Below are 12,645 nucleotides of genomic sequence, written 5' to 3'. Positions count from 1 at the left end.
GTTAAGAAAAAGTGAAACCTGTCTTCACATTAAGCCAACATTTAAATAGCAATAAACCATCTGAATTTTCCAGTCTTATAGGTATTTACCACCGCAATTCAAAATAAACATCATCTGACGTCACCACCACGTGACCACTCTTCCGTTCGATCGTCGGAAAAGCGCTCGATTAATTTCCCTTAATGCTTCCCATTAATTCCATATACCAACAACATATATGTATTATTGACACTAATAGACAAATAAAAATATAAATTATTAACATTAATCGATACACTTACAATTAAACACGCTTAGGTAACCGTCTGACTCGTTCAACATTGACCGGCGACTCATTTCTTGATTAACACCGACCAGCACTAATCAGCCATGTAAAGAATTCCACAAATATTTGTCCAGTTGGCAACATTTTGTTGACACGACTGGTCATTCACATTTCAATATTTTGCACTTAGTATGTTTGAAATTCCAGTGCCTGATGCAGCATGCCGGACTTCAGTATGGCCAAGGAGCTGCCAACTCCCACCAATCACCACCATTCGCTCACGCTGACATATCGGTAAGTCCAGCGTGAGGAGAGCTTTACGCGGCCTTCCGGGTTGCCTAAACCACAACCGTCACTCTTACTTTTTTTGAAAAAATGAAGATACTACTTGATAATGAAATTGGAATAGTAGTAGCGCTATTTTTAGAATGTTGGTCAAGTTGGACCGTAATAATTAAGACGAGTGTGTTTATCAAGTGGCGGGGTTGTAGTTATAGGCAACCAGTAATTGCTAGCGGGGTTATTACTACAGTTGTTATTTTGTCACAGCAAACTAACGGTGGGAACACGACAAGCTCGCTTCGCCAGTTTCGGAAGAAAGATGGCACCGACAAAAATTCCAGTACGGACTTGAACACTTCCGTTGAAAGTAGCCACATCGCTAGGGTCCCTCCGCACAATCACTACCCAGCTAGACCAAATGACTATTATAGGTATCAGCACCAGTATCCTGACTATAGGTAAAAATTGCCAACTGGTTTGTCTTCGTGGTTAACCAGACGTTGTTGCAGTTTGCCATATAAGGAAACCCCAGCTCAAGTGAAGTATTCAGAAATTGCTGAAACTCCTCCTCAGTCCATCCAACATGTAGATCATATCCCAGCCGCCCTCCAAAAACACAAAGAGGTCCATAAGGATTTTATGGATATGTGCAACATCAGCCAGCAGACGCACATGAAGCAGAATTACCCCGATAACCTCACGAGGCAGCAGAGCTATCCACCAGATGCCGCCTCCGTACACCATCAGTACCTGCATAAGGAACCTCAGGTAACCACTAATTCATTTGTGGCGACGGGAGTTTTGAGGTGCCGCTTTGTCGACCGAACTATAAAGTAAAACGAGTAACGAACGCATACTGCAACAAAATTGACTCTTATGCTAAACTGGTGTAAAGACTCGCGACGAGTCAGTCGTGCGGTTCTCAACATGTTTAACATCACTAAGAGAGCCGGCTATTTTAAATATTGTTTTAATGCGTTTGTCATTATATATTTAACTAACCTATTCGTTAGTTTGTCTGAAACGTGTTTTATTTATACCAAATATCAAACCGTTTTCCAAAATGGTGAAAGATGAAGGACGAGTTTAGTGAATTTTGGTGGGTGAAGAAAAATCTGAAGTGACATGATAGATACCGGTAAGTTTATAACAATTTTATTTGTTGCATTAACTAGCTGGGGTTTTGAAAGAAAAAGAAGGTAAATACAGTTCCAACAGGAGCGTGGACTAAATGTAAAATTATTCAGTGATTGGAACCCCACAGTAATACATTTGAAAATCAGTTTGGTAAACCTGAGTGGCTAAATTAAGCAAAGCAACATTCCAAGAAGAATAAGTCTACTTTATACGTTGTAGATGAATTTGCAAAAACATGTATCCAGGAAGTTTTAAAGATTCCGTGGAACTACTGCCATTTTAATCCAGTGAATAGTGGTGTAGTAACTGTGATAATGACATTTCGTTGTGAATAAATTTACATTTACATCATGCATCTTAAATACTAGTGAAGTCTGTTAAATAATGTATTGTAATAACTTATTTTTTTATCAAGCTTGGATTAAACATTATACACGGTAGTTAAACTTCATCCAATGTATTTATTTTTAGAATAAAGAATTTATTATGTTATTAGAATTGTCGTTTTTATCCGATAAAATTCTAAGATAACAAAGCAGTAAATGTTGGGAATTGTAGGATTGAGGATGTCACATAGTTAACGTAAAATTTTGTACCCGATAAAAGTCTTTATACCCAGTTAACCACAAATATTACTAAAGTAAAAGGGCAGTTCTTCGACTTGGTCACATGGTTGTCAAAAATGTACCGATTGGAATAATTCCAAGTCATGAACCCATAGCGATCGTAAAAAAAAATATCTGCTACTAGTGTTGTTTTCCATTGAAGTTACCTGCTACTTTGACATTTGTATTATCAGTGTAATAAAAAAAAAATGCTGGACATGCAACATAAAATTTTATTGTCCAAGTTATCACTCTTTAATGCGATGCATAGAAGAATTTTCCGTAACTTCAAAAACGCACGGGACTGACAACGTAGCTTTTGCCAACACAGTTTTTTTAATTAATTCCATGGCTGACTGGACGACGTTTTTTTCGATCATATTGTACACATTTAATAGACACTCTGTTTTTTCATGTTTGAACAAGTAGCACAGCCGATTTGTAATTTCAAACAATCAAAGATGATTGTTATTTGCAGTATGGTCGATTTTAGCGCCACGTTGAGTGATTATGCGAAACATAAAGTCCAGACAAAAGTGACAAAGTGGATTCTCAACAATGATAATCGATGTAAGTGTGAAAAAAGTTTGTTTTATTGGTTTTAAAACACGTTTTTTTTTGTTTTTTTTTTTAAGTATTTTTGCTTTCTCCAGTGAGGCTTGATAGTAACTTTGATGTTCAACTTTTGCCGTATTTAAAAGGGTCGTAGGAGAAAAGTGGAGGATTTAAGTTGATTATTACAAACATTTATCATTTTAGACATGTTTTAAGTTTCTTGTTGTCGAAATAAGTCTACACATATTAAGAAAAAAAGGCAAAATGTAGCCCCGCCCACCCACCCTATCTCAATTGTGATGATTTTTTTATTCGTCGTGAGCCAAGAAGGCGGAGCTTAACTGCAAAATGCTTATGTCTCTAGGAGAAATTAAAAACATGTTTTTGAGTATTGTGTTGTTCAAAGAATACTATGTATATTAAAAAAAAAATAAAGCCAAAAATTAAGCCCCACCCATACCTGCCCTGATCTAAATTCTCAATTTCAACTAAAAATCCAGAACTGCCAACAGACTCAGTAATTTCTAATCACGCAGGACTAGTGTTAGACATATCGCCTGAAAATTTTGACACAAATGACGCAAAATTTGGTCTTCCACTTTATGTGGTTTAAATGCAAAGCTAATAATGTTAGAATGCTTGTAAGGGTTGTTTATGGGTCAAGAGGTAATCCATTGAGGACTATTTGAGGATTTTTTATCTGAGTATATTCTTGAGTTACGGGAGATTTCAATGTTAATATGTTCAGATTTCTTATTCATTAGCAGAGTGTATGACTAACTACGGTGTGTCCACGTCACAAATTATTGACGAACCTACGAGAATAACAAATAAATCAGCTACTTTAATTGATCATTCTTTTTTTAAATAATCTAAATTACTACGGAGTAAAGGTACTGTGAATACGGATGCATATTATTATTATTATTAGAGATGTTAGTGAATACAAAAAGATTTGTTTTAAAACAAATTAGCATAAGACAAAATTATTTGCTCTAACCTGTATTTAAAATTTCGTTGTCGGCCAAGTACCTAGTTCAAATTTTAAAATTTTTGACATTTTGAAGGAAACCTTGACTCTATTAAATAACAAATACTTCCTAGTATACGGAAAAAAACTATATTTTAATTGCTTGTTTAATTAAAACTGCTATATGTTTATAACAACAAAAAAGCACCAAAAAACAAAAAAAAGTTTTTTAACTTCTCTTGTTACGTTGATCGGTGAATAAAATCGGCGTGTGTCATGTGTCCAGTCCTAGTATAGTGTTGTTAGATAGCCGGATATTTTCGGACTGTCTATTCACTAACAATAGTGTCCTGATACAGTTAAGTTGGTAACTAATATCTTACTAATATGGGGACTTTGACTTGTTACCGTTTGTCACAATCACAGTATATCACAATTCATAAGTTCTGTAAAGCACTTGTACTTTGGAAAAATAAACAAACATAGCATAATGATTTATTGATTGAAAACAATTGGGGTGTGTATTGGGAACAAATATATTTATTTATATCGTGACATGTTTCACATATGTAAGATCCATCAGCAAACGCAACTGTCAAAGTTTAAATATAGAAAATTAAAAATTAAAATAATTTGTATAAATAGATATAAAAAATACGAACAAGTGATTTTTTCCCAATAAATTAAACTTTTTTTAACTGAATTCCTGGAACTGGAATAAATTATAATGTTTGTTTTATAATTTACAAATACATCGTGAAGAAATAGAAAGAGAACGAAAGATTGTTAATTAATAAATTAGTATCATAACCAGTACTTAGAATCTTATAATAAAACTAGAAGGAATAAAGTCTATTGAATTTATATCTGTAATTAGAACTAATAACTTGGCACATAATTATTCATCTGTCATGTGCGATTCTTTAAATTTCGAATCTAGGCAGACTGGGCTCTATAAACGTATTTGCACGAGGGCTCCATACACACATGGCCTGTCAATGTCAAATTAAATTCAAAACATGATAATGAAGGTCGAGTTCTGTCGCTACGATTCAAAGCAATAATATTGTGATAATCCAAACATCCCGCCTGACATGTGAACAAAAATTTGAAAAGACCGCGAAAAATTCAAAAATTACATTGTGTTTGTTTTTTTTTGCCGGAATACGTTCAGATGCAAAGTGATGTACCTCAAGATTGGAAAAGTACCGCTACATAAAGCACAAAATATATGGAGGACACAAAATCATTTATTCCTCCTCTGACAAAAAAAAGGAAAAAAAAAGCTGCGACTAAGTTATGCAGGTAAACACCTTAAACGTTCTGCTCCCCTGACTTCTATTCAAGATCTGCGTCTTTTGTACAAATGGCGCGCCGCCAGCTCGACAAGGAACCGCACACTCCGCTTCCGCCACGTGTTTCTCAATTCCATTTAAATGTTCAATTTCTATAACTCTGATGTTAAACTACAACCGAACAAGTCTTAAAGTTTCAAAAGAGCAATAAACGACATTTAAATTCGCCATACACTCCCTCAGTGCACGATATTATGAATCCTACCACACTTTCCACGGTCCTTTTCTCAGAGTGGGACAACTTTAGGTTAGTTTAACTGCCGTAAATGAACTATTAGCAATCTTGTGTGAGGAATTAAGGAGTGTTATGATGTAACGCTTAAGTATAAGCATCCAGAAACCTTATTTATAACTTGATAAACAAAGGATGAGGTCTGACCAAGTGAATCTCATAAAATGTCCTAGCAAATACTTTGTCTGAACAATCTCATGACTGTTAAATTGTGTTAGTTAACGATTAACATCCTAATATGAACTGTGTATTTAGAAACAATAAATCAACATTACACCACGTGTTAGCGTCAGTTGAAAATACGCATATTTCCGATTGGGAAAACAGCAAGAATTAGCTACGCTTGTTGGGGAAACTGTGGTGACGGAATCGGTATGATTAATTAGAGGCAATAGATACATAGCCATCCCAAACCACTAGTGAACTAACCTATCTATTCTGCAACCGTGATGATTATTGTTAAAACTTGACCAAAGACTTCAATTTGACACTGTTATAACCCAACAACAAATATTTTGTTTGGTAATAAAGTCGACATTTATTTATTTATTTGTCTTTGTTGCAGGTCCACCCCGGCTACAAGCCCGAATCTCAATACCAGCAGTACCCTCAAATCCCCAAGTACAACATGCCCTCCCAGTGCCGCAAGTACCCCCCACCGCCTCCCGAGAACGACTTCTTGGCGAAACTGCAACGCATCAACCCCTCCATGGCCCGCTCCATCATGAGCGACCACCACATCCGCGAATCCCAAACCACTTACCCCTCCATGGACCAAAACCGAATGTACTCCCAAAACCAACGGTACTACCCTACGCACCTCCAAAATAACCTTTCCTACAACTACCAGCCGTACAACTACCCGTCCTCCTGCAACTACAAGCATCCGGAGTATCCTCGGTCCAACCAAATGGGAGTAACTGGCACCCAATACCCCTCCCTCAATCCGCACACCGAAAGGAGTATATCTCCTCGGAACGTCCACATGATGAACTATGGTACTTCCCCGCAGAAGATTTCTCCAAACTACTCCCAGTACACGCCGCCGGAGTACGCCCAGCACTACCAGCACAGGAGGACGTCGATACCCCAGGATTACTACCAGCAAACGTGCCGGACCAACCCGTATATGGCGGGACACCAAATCTCCCCGGAGCCTGCCGACAACAGGACGGCAAGCGGGGGGCTGAGGCACTACATAGAAAACTGGGCGGAGGAGGAGGGGGCGGACATCACCCCCATTTTTAAAGAGAATATCAGGATACACAATAACGAATCGAGTAGCAACGAGCAAGTTTTCGTTATAAATTCTTCCGATATTCCTCAGTGTCTAGAAAACGTTTCGCTGGTGCCCACGGAAAACGGCCAATACATTATCAAAACGGGGGCTTTAGATAATTCGGTAGTCAAAATCAAAGAAACCACTGAAACGAATGGCGAGAGGACGGTGAACGTTCAGATTGTAGAGGCTGGGCAGAAACCCGACTGCATGCTAGCCGAAGAAGCGGAGAAGACGACCATTGAAGCAACTCCAACAGTGCCTTACCACGAAAATCAAAACGAAAAAGTCTGTGATGAAATAACCAAATCTAGCCAACCTGTCGAAGAACAGCAAGAAATACAAAAAGAAACCACCCACCCCTCCGAGGAAATACAAGAGAAGAACGACGAAAGTAGTGCAGAGACAAGTGTTATCGTTTCAAACGAAGTGTCAGTAATCAAAGATATGCCTCTAATAGACGAAGAACAGGCCAAAATTGACGCAGAACGCGGCAAAAGTGAAGAAGAACACTCCAACGCGGAAAAAGAAGAAGAAAAACAACAAGAAAAACAACAAGAAACTCAAAGCAAAGCTGAAACAGTACCTGACGTGGCGTTCGACGATACCACTGACAACAAAGACGAAACAACCAACCAAGAGGAAACCGAAGAAGATAAAGAAGTGCCTGAAGAAAGTGTCTTAACTAGTACGACCAAACGGACCCAACGCATTTTTTCAGTTGACGATATCATCAACAACATTGGAAGTTCTCCTACGGAAACACGGAGAAATAGCCTACAATTTGTGCCTAAAGGAACGGAAGAAGAAGTGACCGAAGAAAGTGTAACCAACGACAAAGTGAACGACGAGGAAGTTGTAAACGACGAAATGGAATACAGAAACGCGATATCCGTAGACGATGATAGTGTAATTTTAGAAATAGGAGGTGCTTGGGTGCAACTAAACATCGACCATCTTAATGGTACTAAAGTGTTGCGGGTACTACCGTTGTCGGAATCATTAGTGATCGACGTTAACCGAAACGATCCAGCTAGTGAAGAAACGGGTTTGACGACGACTGAAGAAAGTAGCCAAAATCCTGAAACGACTAGTGAAACAGTGCAAAACATTGATCCACTCGACGAAAATGAGGCAACTGATTTGGCCAAAAATTTAGACGAGGAAAATCAGTTAATTGAATTGAGCGAAAAGTTAGACGACGAGCATACAACGCAACAAAAAGAAGTTGCACCGTCTGAGGAGAGTTCACCAAAGACTGACCCATCTCAAAGTAATGTACAACAATCTGCTGAAAGTGAAGAAATTCTTCCTAAAAAAGTAGCAGAAAACCTGGAGACTGACGTACATCTAGAAGAAATTAGCTCTAGTGTGTACCAAAGCGAAATCGTCATCGGTGAAGAAATCCTAGAGAATGAAGTATTTCTAGATTTAACTCATGATGCAACCACACAAAACGCTTCAACGGAAACAACTGTACACAATCCCACGGTAGTAAAAGAAGATACGAAGAGTTCCACGGTGGTAGAAGAAGAAGACACAAAGAAAATAGTAGAGACCAACAGAAGACGAGATGAAAAAAGAAGATCAAAGGACGGCGAAGAGAGAAGACGCTCTAGCAGCAAGAAAATAAGAACCGAAGAAAGAAAAGAGAGTGAAGACCGTTCTAAAACGAAAAAGATGCAGAAATCAGAAGAAAATGATAAGGTGGTAAAGAAGACCAAAACTGAAACTAAGAGAGATACTAGTGAAGAGCCAAAGAAAAAAGATATCTCGTCGTCCAAGAAAGTAGAAAAGAAAGTGACCTCACAAACGAGTGTAAACGAAGAAGACGTGAAAAAGAAAGATAAGCACGAAGAAGTTTTGAGGACGAAGAAACAAGACAAGAGGTTAACGCCGCAAAATAGTGTGGACGAAAATGATGTGAAACGGAAAGATAAAGATAAACAAGAGGAAGTTTCCAAAATAAAGAAGTTGGAACGAAGGTTAACATCTCAAACATCTGTAAATAATGAAGAGGAGAAGAAAGAGATTTCTGAAAGTAGTACTAAAGTGAGGAAACAAGAGAGGAAGTTGTCACTAACCATAAGAACTAAGCAAGAGGACGAAACCTCAAAGCTGAAAACTATTCAAGAAGAAAGTCCAAAATCTGGAAAGAAAGAAAGGAAGTTGTCAACATCCGTAAATACAGTAGACGATAGACCCACTAAAGAAAAAGAAATATATGAAGATACCAGGTTAATTAAAAACGAGAGAAAACTGCCACCACTAGAAAATGTGAAAGACGAATCAGACGACAAAGTTGTACAAGAAGTAGTAAAACCTGTTATCAATGAGGAGACAGTTACTGTAAATACAACGGAAAAAGAAATTTCAGAGCGCACAGAAACGAAATCAGAAGGGAAATCGTTAAAAGAGAAGAAATCAATATCACATCCAATTGTGGATGAAAACAACCAAAAACCAACCGATCCCCACCAGACTGAACCTACCGGTGAAGAAATAACCAACCCTCCAACTCCCATAGAAGAAATCAAACTAGTAGAAGATAATAAAAAAGATGAAAAACCAGAAGAGACGATAGAGTACCATAAAGAATCGCAAGAGGTGGTGAAGGAAGGAACACCTCCAAACAGCGCTGACGTGGTACGACTGGCTGAAGAAATGATAGCACGAAGACAATTAGAAGAAACTAAAGAAGCAGAAAAGCTTCCTACGAAAGCAGCGAAGAAGCTATATGTCAATAATTCTCCTCTTATATCAAACGTAGCCAAAGAAATTAAACTGAAAGCTGAAGAAACAGCGAAGCCGAAGAAAACCATATCAAAATTAGAAGAAACCGTTAACAAAATAAAGTCGCTCAAAGAGAAAGTTGATAAAGATAACGGCAGAATGAAGAAGACTTCCATGAAGGACACAACGGAAAGAAGGAACCCTAAAACCCCAAAGAAGGTAACGTTTAATCTTGAAACGGTTGTTCGAGAAATAAGTAAAGAAGAAATTGATAGAAAGAAATTAAGTTTGGAGGAGTATAATAGCAGGAAGCGGAAAGCTCCGACTCACTTCGAGCCGGGTAATAATATGTTTTATTGTTATTAAATTTAAAAGTACTAACTCTCTCTGTTTTTTTTTTTTAGAAGAAGAAGAAGAAATGCAGAATAAAATAATGGAAGATACGGTGACTTCGACTGGTGACGTGAACGATGAAATAGTCGAAGAAGTGGAACTTTCAATCGAAAACGTGATTAAAGATGCCGAGTTGAAGAAATCTCCCCTCAAAATGGCTCCAAGCAACTGGGAGAACGATACTCCGTCGCCCCAATCCCCCATCAAAGATGAGGTTATGTCGACGACGAATCGGAAGTGCATTATAGACGTGAACGAATTTAATATTAAACCCATAGAAAGTGTTTCCACCCCATCTCCGGTTTCTTCCTCCCAGTTCTCGTACCATTCCGAAGACGACAGCCTCCAAGTGTACAAAGACGTAGTTGATTCAAAACTCAACTCCCTAAATATAAAAATTCCTAAACTAAGTAAACCCAAGCCCTTCGATAGACTAACGGTTTTGTTAGACCGGTTTCTAAATAAAGGTAGTTTAAATTGCGAAGAATTAGAAGAAGTAAAGAAATTCATAGAAATTAAGCGGAAGATGTTAGAGGAGAAGAAGTTGACGTACGAAGTGAAAGGTGAGAGGGACTACAAAGATCTCAAACTTCATTTCAAGAAAGTACCGGAGAAGCGGAAAAAGAAGCGGTTTAGGAATTTGTACACGGAGGACAGTTCGGAGGATTCCGACTCGAGTCGGAGCGAGAAAGGGGTGGGGGATTATTCGGTGTATCAGCGGGACTCACAGGGTGTTCCTAAGTTAATTTTTAAGCGTAAATCCGGTTTGCCTCAGCCTTTCGTGAAACTGGAGAGGTCGCAAGCCGTGGAGTTGTTGGCTAAAAAACGAAAACTCTACTAGTGATAAAAGGGACCAAAGTTTGTTGTTTGTTTTGCGGTTATGGCGGACTTTTGTTTGTTTGGAAGATTGTGTTAACACCAATGATGATGATAATTTGTTCCTATGATATTAAGAGTCGATATATATTGCTTATGCACGAGTGCAATTCAAAAAAATTAGAAAATTGTTTATGTTTGTGGAGTTTAAGGATGTTTTTCGGAGGCAGCTGTTTATTAACGGTGCACCGGTATGATAAAGTTTAAATGGATGTTAATGGACACAATTGATGTTACAGCTCATTCACAGTATTATAAAAAAAAAGATGTTGCCTTTTGAATTTTGACAGAGATGTATATATTTTTAGAAGGTTACTGTTGAAAAAAATCTATATGAACATTCCATTTTAATTATCATCATGTCTGCGAGTGTATAATTTATTTTTGTTTTACTTGTAAATAATTGTTTGAGGGCATTAAGTTTAGAGCAAAAGGGACAGTTTTGTGCGACTGTGTTCTTTTCAAATTTTATTTTATTTTTTGATTGTTTGTATATTGTTGTATTTATGTATAAGTAGTTACCAGATTTGTGCACTGAATAGAAAATGTATGATTTTAATTTTTCATGATGAAATGTTATCACTAAGTCAATTTTTCTATGTAGATACATTTTTTATGTGAGAGTGCCTTAGCACAGTGATTGTTGATTTTTTACCACACTCGCATTTCACTCCATGGGCTTTAATGGGACGGAGTGTAGTGTGGTATTGTATATTTCAGCACTTGTGTTATTAAAAAAGTTGATAAAATATATTTCTGACTTTGATTTAAGTACGCTTCTAATTAACGATTTAGTGTTGCTACTTATCGGGAAATTTTTACGGTATTGGCAACCTATAATTAACATGCTGCATTAAGACACGTACGGCCTAGTTTGTTATCAGAAACTAATGAAAATATCGAAACCGAACACGCAGGTAAAATGATTTTATATTGTAACTTAAGTTAACAACATAAAAAGGCTCATTTCAACCCGAATTGTCCATTTTTCAATGAATTTGTAATAACTATTATATGTATAAAAAACAATTAAATTAAAAACAGGTGATTGTATAGTGAACCAAGAGCTATAAGGTTATATGGCCATCATAAAAGTAGTTGACCGCAAATAAATACCCCCTTTGTGTGGTTCGCACTAAGCTTACCGGTTGGCAATAAATCATCTTGTGATAACCCAAACTTCCCGCCTTAAAGTTTGACCTTGAAACAGTTTGAAAGGCCCGCGAAAAATTCAAAAATTCAAAGTTTGGCCTTGGCTGTGATCGTCTAACAAATGAGAACCTACGTTGTGTTTTTTTTTTTTTGTTTTGAAAAATGGCGGGAAGAAGTTCTTTCATACAAGTGCATACACTGTCGAGAGCGCAAGAAATAATTAACAGAAATTGTTTTGGAGGGGGGGAAACGGCACCACCCTCACAGGGGGAAATACGCTGCGAAGATTTACCCCTCAGCGCAAAAACCCCCTTGGTTTTATTCCCGGACGACATTTTATTACATTTCAAAACCCTTAAGATATGTGAAAGAAAAACACTCGCGAATTGACAGACCTACACATATGAAAACCGAACAAACACAAGACCTACACATATGTAAATTGGATGGCAGAACCCGAATCATTATGAGAGTGTGGCGATCGAACAAAACATAGAACAAAATATATCAATTTCATTTACGAGCACAGCAAAATACCCAGAGGGGGGCGTTGTAGCGCAAGTAGAGGTTGGGACTCCTGATCGTCACTGTTCTCCCCCACGACGGTGATTCTATCTACACCAACGCCTGCTCACACGCATCTCTCCATTACGAACGTGCCCTGCGAAACGAGGCGGTTACGATCGCAGATCCGTAGTGGGGTCCCGGCTATCACGAAACCGGCAGCGTTAAAAACCCGCGATCGCCCCCTGAAGCTATACAAAACCCGCGGACTTGTGCAGGTGACGCGATTAATCCCGTCAGTTTGAGA

At 37.9% G+C, this 12,645-nt stretch overlaps 1 protein-coding gene across 2 annotated transcripts in view; it reads left to right on the top strand.

The window, feature by feature from the left end:
• The window catches only part of LOC135139023 (myb-like protein X), a 40,976-nt gene extending 29,541 nt beyond the window's left edge, over window positions 1-11,435 (top strand). For both annotated transcript variants that reach the window (XM_064069089.1, XM_064069091.1), the window contains exons 2-6: window positions 473-559; window positions 815-1,005; window positions 1,057-1,315; window positions 5,967-9,753; window positions 9,818-11,435. In XM_064069089.1, the coding sequence (XP_063925159.1) occupies window positions 479-559; window positions 815-1,005; window positions 1,057-1,315; window positions 5,967-9,753; window positions 9,818-10,647 (5,148 nt within the window). In that variant the 5' untranslated portion in view covers window positions 473-478 and the 3' untranslated portion in view covers window positions 10,648-11,435. The remainder of the gene's footprint in view (window positions 1-472; window positions 560-814; window positions 1,006-1,056; window positions 1,316-5,966; window positions 9,754-9,817) is intronic.
• Window positions 11,436-12,645: the final 1,210 nt, after the last annotated feature.

The sequence above is a fragment of the Zophobas morio genome, unplaced genomic scaffold, assembly GCF_036711695.1.
Source record: "Zophobas morio isolate AGI-343-1 ecotype UQ-CSIRO unplaced genomic scaffold, CSIRO_AGI_Zmor_V1 ptg000030l, whole genome shotgun sequence".
Classification (NCBI taxonomy): Eukaryota; Metazoa; Arthropoda; class Insecta; order Coleoptera; family Tenebrionidae; genus Zophobas; species Zophobas morio.
This window is presented reverse-complemented; position numbering and strand designations above follow the sequence as displayed.